The 19,846-nt window shown below is 36.7% G+C and overlaps 1 protein-coding gene across 1 annotated transcript in view; it reads left to right on the forward strand.

Moving 5' to 3' along the window:
- The window catches only part of RAD21 (RAD21 cohesin complex component), a 30,286-nt gene extending 12,920 nt beyond the window's left edge, over positions 1 to 17,366 (forward strand). The window contains exons 4-15 of the mRNA XM_045453855.1: positions 101 to 230; positions 1,399 to 1,498; positions 4,316 to 4,422; positions 5,102 to 5,308; positions 5,785 to 5,910; positions 6,247 to 6,369; positions 8,281 to 8,504; positions 9,858 to 10,017; positions 10,451 to 10,599; positions 13,133 to 13,282; positions 14,558 to 14,641; positions 15,660 to 17,366. Of these exons, the coding sequence (XP_045309811.1) occupies positions 101 to 230; positions 1,399 to 1,498; positions 4,316 to 4,422; positions 5,102 to 5,308; positions 5,785 to 5,910; positions 6,247 to 6,369; positions 8,281 to 8,504; positions 9,858 to 10,017; positions 10,451 to 10,599; positions 13,133 to 13,282; positions 14,558 to 14,641; positions 15,660 to 15,851 (1,752 nt within the window). The 3' untranslated portion in view covers positions 15,852 to 17,366. The remainder of the gene's footprint in view (positions 1 to 100; positions 231 to 1,398; positions 1,499 to 4,315; positions 4,423 to 5,101; positions 5,309 to 5,784; positions 5,911 to 6,246; positions 6,370 to 8,280; positions 8,505 to 9,857; positions 10,018 to 10,450; positions 10,600 to 13,132; positions 13,283 to 14,557; positions 14,642 to 15,659) is intronic.
- The last annotated feature ends 2,480 nt before the right edge of the window (positions 17,367 to 19,846 follow it).

The raw sequence follows: 19,846 nt of genomic DNA on the forward strand, positions 1-19,846 counted from the left end.
CCCATCAGTTGCACAGAATACAAGCTTTGAAGTATGATTACCTCTAAAACCAAAAAAATTAACTTTGTAAATTAGATCAATATTAATGTTTTATTCCTAGGTGAAGATGGCGCTCCGAACATCAGGACATCTCTTACTGGGAGTAGTTCGAATCTATCACAGAAAAGCCAAATATCTCCTTGCAGACTGTAATGAAGCATTCATTAAGATAAAGATGGCTTTTCGGCCAGGTATTGTTGACTTTTTTTTTTTTTTTTTAAACCTTGGATTTTCTCATGCAGTATGAAAAATTGCAAAACCTATATTCTAGTTCCACTTGTTTTGTTCTAATATTAATACAGGGGAACCTTTCAAAAACAGGGCTAGGCTTGGAGAGGCAGTGGTTCAAGGGAAGAAACCCACTTCAGTCGTACATATGGAATTATGGCAGTCACCCCTTTTTAAATGCCTTTTCATTATCTTACATAGAACTGAGTCAGAGTTGAAATGTTGAAAGCTGATTGTTACATGAATTTTTGAAACGTAACTTAAGAAAATCTTAGAATTTAAAATTTTTTTCCCAAATAATTTTAGCATATTCTTAAAATTCACTTTTAACTTGAGACTTTTATTAAACATTCTTTATAGTGTTTTGTTGTTTTAGGTAGTGATTGGCTCTAACTGGATTCTAGCAACCAAATTTCCATCTGCATAGATAATATGATATTTATCTGAATTCATATGTCATTTTATAATTTTTAAAACAATGATGGAATTTTATTCTAATTAAAATAATGAAGAGATGCCTTATATGGTAGTTTTTACCGAAATTATGTTTTACTACTTCAGTTTATTTTAACATATGAACAGTGAAATTTTTGAGATCTAAGATTTTATTTAAAAGCAAAATGTTTAGGTAGAGGCTATGGTACTTGAATGATTTCTAACATGTAGATAATTGCATTTTGCTTAAGTAACCATGCTTTTTTATTTTTTCTTATTTAAAGCAATGCGTTTTTAACATACACTGAAGAATATAAGGAAAACCAAAATAATGTAATCCCACTTACCCTAAAATAACCAACTCCTCTTGATATTTAGGGTGTTCCTTTCCACTCATTCCCCTTCTTCATAAATGTCATGTTTATGAAGAAAACAGTTATTAATATTTATTTGTCATGTCCTTTTCAAGACTTACCACCTTAATGCATTATTAGTGCTTTGACTTTTTTTTGGAAAGCAAGTAATTTGGCTTATGAGTATAGAAAAACAAAAGTACTTGAGCTTTGGTGGTACTTTGCATACATTATCAATCTTTCAGGACTATAACCTTAGGAGATTATACTGACTTTACCTTCTTCTCATCTCTAGATAACCTGTGATATAACCAGGCCTTCAAGCTTACCATTTCCTTTCCAGGTGTTGTTGACCTACCTGAAGAAAATCGAGAAGCTGCTTACAATGCTATTACCTTACCTGAAGAATTTCATGACTTTGATCAGCCACTGCCTGACTTAGAGTATGTCTCTCCCTCTTTTAATTGTTGACTTGGTCTACAAATAACATTATTGGTTTCCAAATGTATAGTTTTCCGTGGAATGTTTTTTTTTTAACATTTATTTTCAAGAGACAGACACACACAGTGCAAGGGGGAAGATGCAGAGAAAGGGGGTTACAGAATCGGAAGCAGGCTCCAGGCTCTGAGCTGTCAGTGCAGAGCCCAACGCGGGGCTCGAACCCACCAACACTGAGATCATGACCTGAGCTGAAGTTGGACGCTCAACCGACTGAGCCACCCAGGCGTCCCTTCCTTGGAATGTTTTAACACCAAATTAACATGAGGCTCAAATGTATAAGCTTTCAATTAGGATAATGTATAAATATGAAACATATAACCTAGAATTGTTTCTTCTGTAAGAAAACTGTACAGATGTCAACTTTAACAAAGCTAAGAGGAGAATTCACATGTGCTTAGGCCAAAGCTTGTATAAACAGTTTCCCAGGTTTGTGCTTTACATAAGGATATTAGTAAACATGAACTATTGGTTCATGATTTTTCTCTGGAGGTATATATTAAAGTCATCTATAGTTGTCCTCTTTGCCAAGCTAACTTAAAGAGCAAGAAAGGGTCATTGTCACAACATCCATTTGAGAAAGTTGTACAGAGATGACCATTCTAGCATAATATTGTAGTATATTTCTCTTTTCTCAAGTCATCAAAATCCAGCTGTTACCATGACAGGGAATGTGCCTATAACTTTCCATGTGATTTAGTAGCACAAGTGACAACCAGAAAACTCTTACACTACGCCCCATTTTTTTTTTTTTTTGACAAATTTTTCTGCTTTGTAAAATCTATGACTCCTAATTCTGATTTATTTTTGTGTGTGTGTGAAATAATGCTAGGTGCTATCTAGCTCCTTTCCTGTTTTCTTTTTCCTCTTAAGCTTCCATTTTTAAAAAATTTTTATCATGGAAATTTAACAGCCAAAAATTAGATTAGTATAATGAACCCCATGCACTGTTGTTTAATTTGAATATGTTGCCAGTTTTATTTCATATGTATTTCCCCAATTCAACCTCCAACGCACACTGGATTATTTTAAAGAATATAGATCTTCCTTTCTCTGTAAATACTTCAGTATGTATCTCTTTTGAGGTAAGGATTTTTTTTTTTTAATTTTTTTTTTTAACATTTAATTTTGAGAGAGAGTGAGCACAAATTGGGAAGAGGCAGAGAGGGAGGGAGACACAGAATCTGAAGCAGGCTCCAGGCTCTGAGCTGTCAGCACAGAGCCCGACATGGGGCTCGAACCCACGAACCGTGAGATCGTGACCTGAGCCGAAGTCGGACACTTAACCGACTGAGCTACCCTGGCGCCCCAGGAATTTTCTAAATATATCCATAACAACATCCCATCTTAAAAATACAATATTTCTTTAATGTGATATCCAGTCAGCATTCAAATGTCCCCCGTTGACACATAGGCCTTTTTCCCCCCAGTTTAAGTTAGGGTCTGTACACATTCTGTAAGCTGCATTTGGTTGGTATGTTTCAGAAGTCTCTTGTGTTTTTATTGGCATTTGCTAAAAAAAAAAACAAAAAACGGATGTTTTGTTTTGTTTTTAATTTTTTTAACGTTTATTTATTTTTGAGACAGAGAGACAGAGCATGAATGGGGGAAGGTCAGAGAGAGAGAGGGAGACACAGAATCTGAAACAGGCTCCAGGCTCTGAGCGGGCAGCACAGAGCCGGACGCGGGGCTCGAACCCATGGACCGTGAGATCATGACCTGAGCCGAAGTCGGCCGCTTAACCTAGACTGAGCCACCCAGGCGCCCCGGATGTTTTGTTTTGAAGCATTTACATTCTGAATTTTCCTGATATTCTACATTTTTAATGTTACATGTTTTTTATTTAACATTTTTTAAATAATAGAGATTATTTGTTAGAAGAAGAAAGTCTCAGAAAAGCTGGGTAGCTTCAGTGTTCGTAACACCTGTAAGTTTCACAACCCTGATGAAAACTCATGCCTGTCTAGACCATGCACTTCTAAGTTTTTCCTCTGTATACTCTATTACCTTATGTAGTGATTTCAGCATATTCTATTTTGCCTGCCGGTCACTTACGATTTTTAAATAAGCATACAAAATAAATTCCAAATCACTGTTAAAATTCTTAAATTGTAGGGGTGCCTGGGTGGCTCAGTCAGTTAAGCATCCCAACTTTAGCTCAGGTTGGGATCTCACCGTTCATGGTCTCACAGTTCATGGATTCGAGCCCCGCATCGGGCTCTGTGCTGACAGCTCAGCCTGGAGCCTGCTTCGGATTCTGTGTCTCCCTCTCTCTCTGCCCCTCCCCCACTCATGCTCTGTCTCTCTCCATCTCTCAAAAATGAATAAACGTTAAAAAAAAAAAAAAAAAAAAACTTAGGGGCGCCTGGGTGGCTCAGTCGGTTGAGCGTCTGACTTCGGCTCAGGTCACGATCTCACTGTCTGTGGGTTCGAGCCCCGCGTCGGGCTCTGTGCTGACTGCTCAGAGCCTGGAGCCTGTTTCAGATTCTGTTGTGTCTCCCTCTCTCTGACCCTCCCCCGTTCATGCTCTGTCTCTCTCTGTCTCAAAAATAAGTAAATGTTAAAAAAAACAAAAAAAAACTAAAGATTCTTTAATTGTATTTAGTATTCTATATTAAGACTTATAAACCATGATAACTTGTGTGCATGTTTTTTCCTTATAGAGAGAATTAGGATTTTATATATACATATATATATATGTATGTATGTGTATGCGTTACAGTAAGACTTGAGACTAAAATGTATTTGAAATTCTTTTAAAGTGACATAGATGTGGCCCAGCAGTTCAGCCTGAACCAGAGTAGAGTGGAAGAAATAACCATGAGAGAAGAAGTTGGGAACATCAGTATTCTACAAGAAAATGATTTTGGTAATAGAGAAACAGATCACTAGACACTAGCTAATGTTAGAATTATGTTGTTGCACTACTAGCAATTTGAAAAAGAAAACCCAGACGTATGTTACATTTATGATGACAGAAAAAATTTTATCTCCTGTATTTTCATCAAAAAAAGAATTTGCCTTCCTACCAGTATATGAACCGTCATTTCCATTTATGCACCAAACTTGATTTCGTCTACTCCTGCCCCCCATACACAGTGATAGAACCTATGTATGGATCTGTGTGAAAAGTTTGAATATTGAAGTAATACATTTAAACTAATCACTTTGGAACAATTTCATTATGTACCTACTATTCTTTTTGAATAGTGTTTAAAACAAGTTAGCAGAAGTATTTTCTTGATGAAAACACATTGTAACAAAATCTGAGTATTTATGCGACCTAACCTACATACATAGTTAAATTTACCTGATATATTTAAGATGATGTAAATATGGATCCTACTTTTGAATTTGCTAGTCATGTCCCAGAATCAGTTTATGAAATATAAATGCTAAAGGTTTAAAGTTTAAACTAGATGTTTTAATACTCAAGTAAGACTTCCATAAGTAGATGTGGCATCACAATTATCATAAATCGTTAGGTGCTTTCTTTTATAACAGTGATGTTTGTAACTTTGTTTACCTTATCACTGAAATTTGTTCAGGCGACTTTGGAATGGATGATCGTGAGATAATGAGAGAAGGCAGCGCTTTTGAGGATGACGACATGTTAGTGAGCACTAGCGCCTCTAACCTCCTGTTAGAGCCTGAACAGAGCACCAGCAATCTGAATGAGAAAATTAACCATTTAGAATATGAAGACCAATATAAGGATGACAATTTTGGAGAAGGAAATGATGGTGGTATATTAGGTAGGTCACAACAAGGTGGTTATTTTAACATTTCCTTGTTCAGTTGTGGTGTTTTAGAGCAGGCACTAATTTTATGCCTTAAGCAGCTCTTTGGGTACAGATGTGTGAATTGTGACCATTTGATTTCATTGAAGTTCTCTGAAACTAGACTAAAAATATGATGTACCTGATTTTCTTAAAGGTGCTTGTCTCAGAGTGTTAAGGTTTACTAGTTCTTAAAACTTCTCTATTTGTGTTTGATATCTATATTAAGCAAATATGTTTTAAATAGAGATATGAACCAGAAAATCTAAATTAAGAATGAGAAATTTTTTTGTATATGGTTTTATACTTTCGTATGCTACCTTGAAGAGAAACAGATGGAAGTTGAAGTTTTTTAATTTGGTTGATTTTCATATAATTGTATTTCCTAGTGATTAGCTATTCTTTTAGCATTTCTTTTTCAAGTTATAACTAAATTACATTCCCTATTTCAGATGACAAACTTATAAGTAATAATGATGGTGGTATCTTTGACGATCCCCCTGCCCTGTCTGAGGCAGGTGTGATGTTGCCAGAACAGCCTGCACATGATGATATGGATGAGGATGATAACGTATCAAGTAAGCATTTCCTGTTCAGTGACCTGGACATGATTATATGGTAGCTAGAAAGGTATTTAATGTAGACAACCGTAAACTAAAAGTTCCAGCTTTTAATGAATTGTAAATCATCTTAAAAACAGTGCTTAGTTCTTATTCTCTTTCATGTTTAACTCTGTCCCTCCCCTTTTGTGGCCAGTAGGGTTCACGTCTGGAGCAACTCCTTCATAACTAGAAAAGTGTTGGTTATTGGTACCAGTGGGTTTCTTTCAGTTTCTCAAGGGGATTTTGTCCTGCCATTTGTAGGAGATGTATTACATACCCAAGGCTTTTGTGACCAAATTTCTGTTTTTATAGTGGGTGGGCCTGATAGTCCTGATTCGGTGGATCCTGTTGAACCAATGCCAACTATGACTGATCAGACAACACTTGTTCCAAATGAGGAAGAAGCCTTTGCTTTGGAACCTATTGATATCACTGGTGAGCAAACAGACTTTTTCGACATATAAAATTTAGAATATAAGGTCCTAGTTCTGGCTGCTCTTCTCTAATCTGCTACTCTTGTTTTAGATAACTAAGTTTCTTTCTTTTTGTCAGGCATCTATTATAGAATCTTCAGTTATAATCCAGATACCTTACAGAATATCTGTACAGGTGGCTCTGAAATATAGAGAACACGTTTTTTGCTAACCTGTATCTTAGTCTTTGGGGGTTCCCAAAAAAGATCACAGGTAACAATTAGAAAACATTACAAGGCATTTTACAAGATTGATTACCTTCCAAAGTTCTAGGTTCTGTAGAGTTGGGCTATAATCTGGGAAAAGCTAAACATATTCTTTTTTTATTTTTATTTTTTTAACTGGAAATGTGATTCTAAAATAAGCACTTTTAGTGCTTATTAAGAAACAAAGCCAAACATACTGGGGTGCTGTTTCTCAATAAAAGGGGCAATTTAAGATAGGTAAATTAGATGTGAAACTAAAACTTCTAGATGGTTTATGGGTACTTTGGGGTGAATACTTGAAATTAGTTACACTATAATTCAGGATACAGCTATCACTTTTAAATAGAACAAGATAAACTTTTTTTCTACCTAAAACTAGAATTTGATCACCAAAAAATGCCTTGGGCTTCTGGTATATAAAGAGTGCTTGGTAGACATCTATTTAGAAACTGAAAATAGAACAAAGAACAAGTCTTTATCCCATGGAACTTAAGTACTAATTAGGGGAGCATGAGTAAGTACAATATGTACTGTATTAGTGACCGGTTTTGTAGAGAGCTATAAATAAGGCAAAATAGGTACACCGCACTGGTTAAAATAGGATAATCAGAGGGCGCCTGAGTGGTTCGGTTGAGCGTCCAACTTCGGCTCAGGTTGTAATCTTGCAGTTTGTGAGTTTGAGCCCCACATCAGGCTCATTACCATCAGCCTGTCAGCACAGAACCCACTTGGGATCCTCTGTCCCCCTCATTCTGCCCCTCCCCCCTGACTTGCACTCTCTAAAAAAATAGTAAAAAAAAAATAATCAGGATTTGCAGTCTGTTTTAAGAACTTCAACTTTCAGAGACGGGAACTCAGTAGCTGGAGAATAAGTGTTGCACAGGGGCTGTCACTGTATAACATCTTTTTGAATCTTGAATTCTGAACTCCCTGAATGTTTTATACATAAAAATCAGTGGAGGTATAACATTTCTGACAGGATGTGATGTTGAGGAATTTGTAGCCTAAGAAATTGAGAGAATGCTGCCTACTTTGCTGAGTTTTTGGTAAGGATTATGAGTGAGTGTACAGGCAGGATGGAGAGTAGAGCTCCAGGTCCATCTGGGTGTGGGCTTTTGTTTTACTTGATCAGTCTGCTTGTACAAGTGCCATATGTGAATTGTAACTTCTCCACTAAAAATCATAATAATTGCAACCATTTACAGAAGACTAAGCATTTTACAACTCCTATAAGTGGTTGGCATTATTTCAAGTGAGAAAATAAAGGGATAAGCAAGATGAAGTTAACTTTTCTAAGTGGTCACTTGGGTAATAATAAAATTACAAAACCCAGGTCTTGACCCCAGATCTGAATCAAGTATGATAGGTTCCTTTTTACACTGTAAACCTACATGGGAAAAATATATTGGCACTTGAATTATTTTACTCATTTTGTGCCTAAAGTCTATAAATATTCATTCAGTAAACTTTTTTCAAGCACCTATTGTGTATGCCAGTCTCTATTCTACATGGTACTGCAGAAACATCAGTTAAAACGGATTCTGCCCTCTTGATGTTTTTCTACCAGGTGTATAGAAAAGCAGGGATACAGTGAGACCAACTCTGGTGGCTCTTTAATTCATGATGGCCTCACAGGAAAATGACCTTATTTTCTTCTATCATTCCAGTCAAAGAAACAAAAGCCAAGAGGAAGAGGAAGCTGATTGTTGATAGTGTCAAAGAGTTGGATAGTAAGACCATTAGAGCCCAGCTCAGTGATTATTCTGATATTGTTACTACTTTGGATCTGGCACCACCCACCAAGAAATTGATGATGTGGAAAGAAACAGGGGGAGTGGAAAAACTCTTCTCCTTACCTGCTCAGCCTTTATGGAATAACAGACTACTGAAGGTAATAGAGTTTGCAGAATTTTTTTAAGTTAATTTTTAAAACTTTTGAATCATTTTTGATCAAGTATTTTCAACTATATGGCACTTTTTTTTTACTTAAATCACAATATACTGAACATAACCTATCTGAAAGATTGTGTTGACACCTGCATTTCTAAAAGATGCAGAAGGAATTTTTTCTGTATGAAAAAGCTGCTGTGGTTTTTAATAATTCTCTCTCCTCAACCTCTCTCTGATAAATTACTAATTCTATTACCTTAGCATACACTGTGCTTCAAGTCTACAATCCTTAGATACCGCTTTCAAGCCAAACCATGGCTTGGTACTCCTTTTCCTGGAATAAAGAATTCTCTGATGGGGCGCCTGGGTGGCTCAGTCCACTGAGTGTCCAACACTTGGTTTCCACTCTGGTCACAATTTCATGGTTTGTGGGTTTGAGGCCTGCTTGGGATTCTCTCTCTTTGCCCTTCCCCTGCTTGTGCACTTGCTCACTCTCAAAACAAAACAAAACTATCTGGCTTTAAATTTAATAAGAATTACTTTCATCTCTAGGCTCTTTTCTATTCATTTTAGGTTCCATACTATTCCAAAACAAGGTCCAAAAGTGGAGAATGCTGAGTGAAGCAATACTATTAGACTGTTATTCTAAAGTTGAAATATGCATAGAATTGATTTTACAATAGATGTTACTAGAAAGTATTTCAGAGCAGCAATGCTATTGTAAGATTTATTTATTGGAATCTGAGTGATGGAATTATTTGGAAGAAAGTCTTTAAGGTATTTCTACTTTTTGACGTAGTGATCTCATTATTAGGAAAATTCCTAAGGAAGCAATTCAAAATATGGAAAAAAGCCGTTTCTGTGAGTATGGTCCATTACAGTGTTTGCAATAGAGCAACAAAATAGCAAAAAAATGGTTCAAATGTGGTATGTACACATGTACATATATATCTCCACTCTGTGGAATATTAAATAGTTATTAAAAGTGATAGTATTATATGGAAATCTTATTAACTAAGTGAAAAAAAAACAGTATGTAAAACCACTTGGTATGTTTCCAGTTAGAGTAAGTGTATGAATATGAAAATAAACTGCAGGCAAACAAATTTAAAATTTTAGTGTTCTCTCCAGGTTACAGGATAGTGGATAATTTTTCTTTATTGATTTTTCTGAAATTGCTGTACTTAATAATTTGTTAACCTGTATTTAAAAATTAAGACGGAATGAAGTGTAGATTTAACATGAAGTAGAAATCATACAACTATATTAAAATGTACTTAATGGAAAATAGAAATGTCAGTGGTGGATTTTAATATGATTTGTATTTTATAAATGAGATTTTTTTTTTCCCTAGCTCTTTACACGCTGTCTTACACCACTAGTACCAGAAGATCTTAGAAAAAGGAGGAAAGGAGGAGAGGCTGATAATTTGGATGAATTCCTCAAAGAATTTGAAAATCCAGAGGTTCCCAGAGAGGACCAGCAGCAGCAGCACCAGCAGCGTGATGTTATTGGTATGTTCTGTTAGAATAGTTCCTTGATGACTTACCTGTATATTGGCAGAGTAGAAGAAATCAGGAACAAAGGGGTATACTCAAATTTTTGGACCTGGAAATACATTCCTTACTATAGCGTTCGATTTCTTTGTTAAATATAAGCTTTCTGTTTTTGGAAAGGTTTAAAGTAGGACTGGCTGAGTAATCTGCTAAAAGGATTATCCTGCATTGGGTTGGAGGTGGTGAAACTTGTCCTTTTAAGGCCCTTTTCCACCTTTAAATGTATTGACAACTTGAGTAATATTTGTCGGGGGAAGAGGTGGTAAAAATTTATTTGGCCTTCTTCATTAGAGAAAAAGTACTCTTAATATATTAATATTAAAAGTAAATTCTCTAAAATATTATTAAAGACTGTATGATCCACATCTCCTCTTCATATGACCAATTGCAGATGAGCCCATTTTGGAAGAACCCAGCCGCCTCCAGGAGTCCGTGATGGAGACCAGCAGGACAAACTTGGATGACTCAGCCATGCCCCCACCACCTCCCCAGGGAGTGAAGCGAAAAGCAGGACAAATTGACCCAGAGCCTGTGATCCCTGTAAGTAAGCATATCAGTCATTAAGAATTTTAGATCCCTAGTAATAAGGTTATCTAAGGAGCTCTTATGAAGTATTAATGGCAGGGAATGGGTCTAGAGAGAAAGAATGACAACCGAAGATGTGAACACAGTGTGCCCTAAGTGGGAGAAGATATCTGGGAGTTTGAGCCTTTCTTACTCTTCTTGGATAGTTTTGTTTCAGAGGGGCCTAACGTGACCATCCTTGGTTAATGTGAAATCCTTCATTCTGAACTTGGGTCCAGTTTATTATTTATTTTTCTTTCTCAGACAATAGTCCAGGTGAATCTGACAATTCTAGATTAAAGATGAAAATCATTATATAGAACCTGTTAAATTCTTTAAGTATCAAATATGTCATGAGTAAAGTGAACACAGGTTGTCACTTTTGTAATTGACACCTAGTTCCAGGTGTCTGACCAGTTTTTTAATAGGTTTTCTTCTCCTTGTCAGCAAGATTGAACAGTTTTTTCCAGTTTGACAGATACAAATGACATACGTATTACTTTACAGTACACAACATAATGATTTGATATTATGGAATCATTTCCCAACACACATCCATATATATATTGTCTTACATGATTTTTTTTTTCTTGTCCTGAGAACTTGTAAGATCACCATACTGTGTATTAGATCTCCAGAACTTAAAACTGTAAGTTTATACTGTTGGACCATCTTCTTAACCTCTAGTAACTACTGTTGTACTCTTTTATGAATTAACCTTTTTTTATTCTACCTGTGAGAGCATACAGTATCTGTCTTTCTCTGACTTACTTCAAGTAGCATAATGCCTTTATAGTCCATCCATGTTGTTACAAAAGGCAGGATTTTCTTTCTCGTGGTAAATATTCCATAGTATATGTATCATATCTTTATCCATTAATGGACACGTTGTTTTCATGTCTTGGCTGTTATAAATAATGCTGCAGTGAACATGAGGGTGCAGATAACTGTTGAAGGTGGTGATTTCATTTCTGTTGGATAAATACCCAGAAGTGGAAGTGCTGTTCTAATCTTTTAAGGAACCTTCATACAGTTTTCCATAGTGGCTGCACCAACAGTGCACAAGGGTTTCTCTTTTGATGCTAGTCATTCTAACAGTGTGAGGGGATCCTTCATTGTGGTTTTGATTTGCATTTCCTTGCTTCAAAGATGTTGAGCACCATTTCATAGACCTTTTGACCATCTGGAAAATGTTTATTCACCTCCTGTGTCCATTTTTGAATCAAACTGGTTTTATTTTTGCTCTTGAATTGTGTGAATTTTTATTAGGGATATTAACCCCTTATCAGATAAATGATCTGCAAAGATTTTTTTCCATTCTATAGACTGCCTTTTCCTTTTATCCATAGCATCCTTTGCAGAGCTTTTTAGTTTGATGTAGGTCTGTTTGTGCTTTTATTGCCAAGACCTATTTTGAGGAGCTTACCCATCCTATGTTTTCTCCTAGTAGTTTTGTGGTTTCAGATCTTACATTCAAGTCTTTAATACATTTTGAGTTGATTTGTGTGTGTGGTGTAAGATAGGGGTCCAATTTTTCCAGAACCATTATTGAAATAAGATTTCCACATTGTAGGCTATATATACATGGGTTGATTCTTGGGCTCTCTATTCTGTTCCAGGTTCCTGTAGTATGAGACCGTTTTAGGCTATCTTATTAAATAATCAGAATATACTTGTCATGAAGTAACATCTGGCTACCCTTAAGTTCATGTAGGATAGGAAAACTAAAATAAGTATAAAGGGAGTAAGGTGTAGTGTGAGGCTCCCTAATCCTAAGTTTATAGAAAAATGAATCTGGGCAAAAGGATGATTTTTTATAACCTTAGGCTCTTGGTTCAGCCTCCATCAGGAGGTTTTGGCAGAAGATTCCTCTGCCAATTTTAAGAACTAGTTTCCTGTGCCCTCTGCTGGTAGAGTTGTCAAGGAGAGCATCTTCCTGTATGAGCTCAGTAATGAGGGTGGAAACAGGTATCAAGAGAGTTACTCTAGTACTACTATCCTGGAGGAACTTGTTTTGTAATGTTCTTCACTGTTTACATTAAGCCTGTGAGAGGAAGGATATTCAAGATATGGACTCAGAAAGATAGTCTCCTCATTCCTATAATTTGCTGCCAGTAAGAGCTCCAAGGCAAGCCCATGCTTAGTTGTAATAATCTTAAGACAGTTGTATGTAGTAATGGTTGATAGTACAGGCTATTTAACGTTAAAGCCTTTTTGTGTTGCCTTAGAGTTAGTGGGTGGGTCTGTTTTGTATGGTTTTTCCTAAAATGCTACTAGACAAAGTTCTGGGGGTTTTCTGTTCCTAGTTTTTCTTGTGATTTACAACTTTCTCACATGGACTTTATAGGTATTTGATGCCTAAAAAGTAAGTATAAGAACACAACACTTTTGTTATAATGGATTAATTTCTTCTGTACCCTAATGTTAAAGCTCTTTAAGAAGAACAGATCAAGTTTTGGTTTTAAGGAAATATGGCAATATGACCCAGTATTTCTTCCTACTGTTTCAGCCCCAGCAGGTAGAGCAGGTGGAAATCCCCCCTGTAGAGCTGCCCCCAGAAGAGCCTCCAAATATCTGTCAGTTAATTCCAGAGTTAGAACTTCTACCAGAGAAAGAGAAGGAGAAAGAGAAGGAGAAGGAAGATGATGAGGAGGAGGAGGTAAGGAAATATTGGAAAAGATCTGATGAATAACTTCCCATCCCAGATTTAGCAAAAATCTTAAAACAGCTCATATTAGAGCTAAGGTAATTGATGTTGAGCATCACAGTGATGAAAAATGTTCACACATAAACAAAATTTAACCAAATTCTTAATGATCTGGATCATCATTAAGAACATCAAGTTTTATGCTCTGCTATACCTCATTGGCTCCCTTATGGGCTTTTGAAGGACACACGACTGCCCTCTCACTGATTTCTTAAAGTCTAGGTGGTTTGTACCTGCTTTTATTATCTTGTGGCCAATTCTTACTATTAGTGTCTGCCTCTGGTATGACCTCACTCTCTGTGGCCTGGAAATCACATAACCATTTTCCATGAGTTTTGTTTTCATTAGATTGGGGTGAGATGTGACTTGGCTAAAAGAAAGGTTTGGATGGCTTTTTTTAAAAGAAGAGGTGCTTTGAGAATGGCTTTTCTTGGCTGTTTGGGGTCTTTCTGGACCTTTGAGGCTGTTCTAGGTAACTTAGGATTTATTATTTTGATGCTGTCAGATATTTTAAATTTACAATAAAAATGTTAATAAAATATCTTCCAGGAAGTTTAAGTTTCTTCTAAGACTAAAGGTTATGGATTGGGTATATATTTTCATGAGTATCTGTATTTATAATTTATCATCATTATGCCAACCATAGATTTTATAACCATTTAGTGCTTGAGTACCACCTTTTTTTACAGTCAGGATTTAGCCCCAGAGCTGCTACTCTTTTATGCACTAATGTATGCCACATTATCTCAGACTCAGTGTTGAGTCAGTATTTAAAATTCTTGTGCATTTTATTATGTATGAAGCTGTAAACTCCCAGTTCTTGGAAGTGGGGTACATAGCAGGTACGTAGGTCTCAGCAGTCGCCCCATGCCAGCTTCACAGAAGACAGGTCTGCAGGTGACTGGGAGCCAGGCAGCTCAAGTAAAATCAAGTATTAGCCCATTTCTTTTAAAACACTATCCAGACCAGTAGTACTTCCTCATCTGCTAATCTGTATGCTCTTTGGTACTAGTCCGCAAGGAGATGAGCTATATATTCAGTTAAGTGTTTGCTTACAGGTACAGAAGACTTTCTTCTGTAAGTTAGGCAAGTTCATACTAGACACAGATATTTTCTGTTACTCAATACACAATTTAAATTACACCTTTCAGGATAAAGGAAATAATTCATTTTGCAGAACACTTTTGTCAGCTTTTTTATGTGTCGGGTGGGGTCATTTTCATTCAGGATGAAGATGCTTCTGGAGGTGATCAGGATCAAGAAGAAAGAAGATGGAATAAAAGGACTCAGCAGATGCTTCATGGTCTTCAGGTACGTGTGGCAGTAAAGACTTGAGTGAGAACTTGACATTGCTCCCTCAAAAAGCAACATGCTATAACCAGAAAGTCTACGTTTGTGACACTTTTTCCAGCACTACGTATTCCAATACATATGCCAAGAGTAAGCCTGGGCTGCCTCAGTCCATTAAGTGTCCAGCTCTTGATATCTGCTCAGGTCATAATCACACAGTTTGTGGGATCCAGCCCTATGTCAGGCTCCACGCTGCCTCTCCCCCTCCAAACAAATAAGGCCTTAAAAAAGAAAGAGTAAGCCTGGAAAGCATCCAGGTGAACACTTTGCAGTGGTTATGCTGCGAAGGTAAACTGTGGTGGTGGCTTATAGAATTCCTCTGTGTGTCTGCTACTTTTTAGTGATCAGTGAACGTATTTGTTGGATCATTATTTGAGCATCTGTGAAATACCAGGCATGGTGCTTAAGGTTTCCCAAAATAGAGTCAAAGGATCGAGAGATTTTAAAAATAAGCTGAGGGGCGCCTGGGTGGCTCAGTCAGTTAAACACCTGACTTTGGCTCAGAGCCTGCTTCGGATTCTGTCTCCCTCTGCCCCTCCCCCACTCATTCTCTGTCTCTCTCAAAGACATTAAAAAAAATAAGTTGAAATCGTAGGAAGAGTTAGTGCTCAGTTTTACTATCGTATCACATTTGCTTTTCCCCTTTACCTTCACTATTGAAAAAAGTCCACTCCCACCAGAATACATAGTATACTCTTCCTAGTATCCAAAATTAGCATCTTTTTAAAATTAGCACTTTACTGGGGCTGTCGGTTCAGTGTCCAACTTCAGCTCAAGTCATGATCTCACAGCTCATAAGTTCCGAGCCTCACATCAGGCTGTGCTGACAGCTCAGGGCCTGGAGCCTGCTTCCAATTCTGTGTCTCCCTGTCTCTCTCTGCCCCTCCCCTGCTCATGCTCTGGCTCTCAAACATTAAAAAAAATAAAAAATAGCACTTTCCTGTGAGATTACTTTAATTCTTCCTTTGTTTTATTTCAGCGAGCTCTTGCTAAAACTGGAGCTGAATCTATCAGTTTGCTTGAGTTATGTCGAAACACAAACAGAAAGCAAGCTGCAGCAAAATTCTACAGTTTTTTGGTTCTTAAAAAGCAACAAGCTATCGAGCTGACACAGGAAGAACCATACAGTGACATCATTGCAACACCTGGACCAAGGTTCCACATTATTTGAGCAGCTAGAAGCGTTATAGCTAGTGTTCATTTCACTAGTGTATACAAATTGCCCCCATGTGTAGGGCACACAAAACCCTTTGAGAAAATTTAGATTTTTGTCTGTACAAAGTCTCTGCCTTTTTCTTCATTTTCCAGTATTTTAAATTTATCAGTTTCATCTTTAAGGGAAACTGCTTATATGGATGTGTTTGTGTTCTGATGGAGAAACAAGCACACCCGAGGACCCAGAACAGTTGTGTGCAATATTGGCGCATGTGATGATGAGTAGCAGTTGAAAGTCGGGATTTTTATCTTAGTTCTCCATTATTGCAGTGGAAAGGAAAACATGTCAGGAAAAAAACGCTGGACAGTTTAAGAACTATGGTGTGAGTCTTTGACAGAAAGAAGTTGTCTTTTCCCACTAGTAACACTGGCAATCTTAACACCTATTTTTAGGGATGGTGCCCAAAACAAATTGTCCTCTTGAGATACATTTTAAAGTGTAATTCCGTAATGACCAAGAGGGCACGTGAAATTGTGCTATATATAAGTAAAACCCTTCAGCTACAAAATGATAGAACTTGGTTTAAAGTGTTCTATTTTGTAAGTCATTCCATTTGAAACTTTTTAATGAACCTGACTATCCTGAAATCTGTTGTTTTAGTGAGGCTCTAAAAGGAGCCAAAGTAGACTTTTTAGAGTAGAATAAATATAAAAACATTTTATAACTTTCCAGAAGCTATAAATCAAAGTTTTAAAAAGATGTTTGGATATATTTGAGTATTCAGATCATGAAAATAGAAATTGCTATGCCAACTAAAAGGACAGACTGATGGGAAATTATACACCTGGTTGACTTAGCCCTTAAGCAGACAATGCTGTTAATAACTAATGGCTTCTCTGATATTTATTACAAGTTTTAGTACTGATCTTTTCCCAATGCTGCACACTCCTATGTTTGGAACTTTATTTTTAATGGCTTTGCAACAGAAATCCTATATCCGGTTTCCTGTAATTTAAGAAAAACATCCAAATAAAGGCTTTATTATTAACAGACCAGATAGCACCAGAAATTATGTGACTATTATGATTCTCAAAATATGTCTTAACTTTTTAGGGCAAAATTACACTGAAAGTTCTAGCTTAAATGTTGGCACTTTTGTGGAAAAAAAAAATCACTTTTCAAACTCAGACTTCAGTGTATACCCAATAATTTTAAATTATGTGAAATGTTTTAAATTAGTGAACTCGTAATTACTGTTTTGATGATTCAGTTTCTTGAGAATGGTAATTGTATAAAATTGCTATTGCAGCTTTATTTTCAATATGTGCCTGTAAACCATGGATTTTTCTCCCTTTGTAAAAAGTCATTGTAGATAATTGAATGTTTGATTATAGAAAGGTCATTAGTTTCTTGTTAACACATTTTGTTAGTCTGGTTTTGTTGCTTATCGGGTTTAATATTGTTCTTGAAAATAGTTGATGCTATGTTATGTATAACTTTTCTAATAAAAGTTGTGTTATAAGCTGTAAATTTTGGAGTATTGTTTTGTTGATGGTGTTCCCCAGGAAAATGTTAATTATGCCTCATCTTTTGTTTGCCTTCTCTAGAATAATTGTTCATACAGATAGTGAATTTTTCAAGAAGTCTTGGGTTAAAAAAATGAAAGATTAGTGTTTTTGTCAACAGAAGGGCCATATGATCTGAAACTTGGGTAGATATACAGTAATGATATATATTAGCATGTAACGAAATTAAAATGAAAGTAACCAATGGCTAGTGCTGAGGAATCTTTGGAGCACAGATATATCCCTGTAACTGCTAAGTACCTGCAAATTATGACGTGCCTATTGGTATATTATGCCCTTGCAGCCCTAAACAAAGTTAGCCGATGAACTGGAGGCTTCCTGAGCCCATCTGAGAAGGCTACTGAAAGCCAGGGCATTCAGTAATTTGACATGTCCCTACCTGTGCACATTCAGCCTTACCCTGTTCCCAACTGTGAGCTTTAAGAAACTAAGATGGTTTAAGCCTTGCTAAATCTTAAGCATTAGTTTACTGCTGTTTGTAATAGGAAAACCAGTGTTTACTAAGCACCTATTGTACTCAAACCCAAACATTCTTCAATTTGAGGCTCACCACCTATGGTAAAACAGACTAGGGGAAAATTATAACCTAATGTGAAAGTGATGGAGTCTAGAATACAGCATGCCAAAATATCTGGGAATGGTCCAGAAAACGTCCCAGAAAATAAAAATCTTTTGGCCAACATTTAAAAGATGGAAAATAACTTAGATTTAGGGTCCAAGATGGCAATGTAGAAAGATCAACTCCCCTCCTCCAGGAACACACCAAATCTATGCCTGTATATAGGACCGTTGTTCCTGAAGAAGAGGGCTGGATGACACCTTCACAAGAGAGACCACATACAGAAGCAAGAGGCAGACAGGACAACAAGGGAATCAGATGCTATGAATGGTGATGGGAGGGATAGTACTGAGGGACTGACTGCAGATGCATCTGCCCTGGGGCACAGAAAAGGAGCCGTGGTGTAAAAGAGCAACCAGTATATAAAAGATCCAGCCCTAGAACCCTGCCAAATGGTGGGAGAACTGCTGGAACTCTCTCTGGGTATGAGGGGTTTACATTCCCACTCTACCTTGATTAGGGGCACAGTCCCTGCACCATAGCCAGCCAGTTCCCTCAATGACCCCTGGGACGTTTCTTATAAGGAAATGTCCGCACACCTCTCCTGGATATCCTGGGGCACAGAAAAAATAAAGTTTGAAAGACCAGAAAATAAAAGATGCAGCCCCACAACTCCACTGAACAGCAAGGAAGCTGTTGGAACTCTCCCAAGTCAGAGATGTTGTCAAAGCACCATGGTTTACGTTCCCCCCCTACACTTTGGTCAGAAGGGAAGGCCTGGGTGCCCTAGCCAGCTTACCACTTCGATGAGCCCCAGGCCCTTAACCTAGAGTAGTCCCAAGAACTAAATGAAACAGATAAGCAATATGCCTGATAAAGAGTTAAGTGATCATAAAAATGCTTTCTGGACTGGAGAAAAGAGTGGAAGAACTCAGAGTTGCAACAAAGAGGTAGAAAATATGAAAAAAGAGCCAACTAGATTTGAATACAATAACAGTGAAAAGTACACTAGAGGGAATCAACAGATTAGCAGATGCAGAAGAACAGATTAGCAACCTAGAAAATGGGGTAATGAAAGTCAGCACCCAAGCTGAACAGCATAGTTTTTAAAAATAAAGATAAGTGATTTCTTGGACAACATCAACAGAACATTCACATTATAGAAATCCCAGAAGGAGAAGAGAGAGAAAAAGGAGGAAAACTAACTTAAATATACAGCTGAAAATTTCACTAACCTAGGAAACAGATATCTGGTTCAGGAAGCAGAGAGTTCCAAACAAGATGAACCCAAGGAGATCCACACCAGAACATGTAATAATTAAAATGTTAATGGTTAAAGATAAAGAGAATTCTTTAAACAGTAAGAGAGAAGCAAAAGATTATATGCAAGAGAAACCCCATAAAACAGCTAAATTTTCAGCAGAAAATTTTCATGCTGAAAGGGAGTGGAATATATTCAAAGTGCTGGGAGGAAAAAACCTACAACCAAGAATGTTTGACCTAGCAAGATTCAGAATTGAAAGACAAAGACTTTCCCAGGTAAATAAAAGTTAAAAGCACATCACCACTAAATTGGCCTTATAACATGTTAAAGGGACTTCTCTAAGAGGAAAAGTCCATAATTAGACATAATAAAAATATGAATAAAAAAGATATAAAAACATGACATACACATAAAAATGTGGAGAAGTGAGCAAAAAATTATTTTAGAATATGAAGCAAAATGACAATAACTTAATAGAGATTGCTACGTACTTAAGATGTTATTTATGAAACTCATGGTAACCACAAACCCAAAACCAATAACAGATGCACAAAAAAATAAAGCCAAACATAACGCTACAGAAAGTCATTTTTAAAAAAAG

This window comes from Leopardus geoffroyi, chromosome C3, assembly GCF_018350155.1.
Source record: "Leopardus geoffroyi isolate Oge1 chromosome C3, O.geoffroyi_Oge1_pat1.0, whole genome shotgun sequence".
Lineage (NCBI taxonomy): Eukaryota > Metazoa > Chordata > Mammalia > Carnivora > Felidae > Leopardus > Leopardus geoffroyi.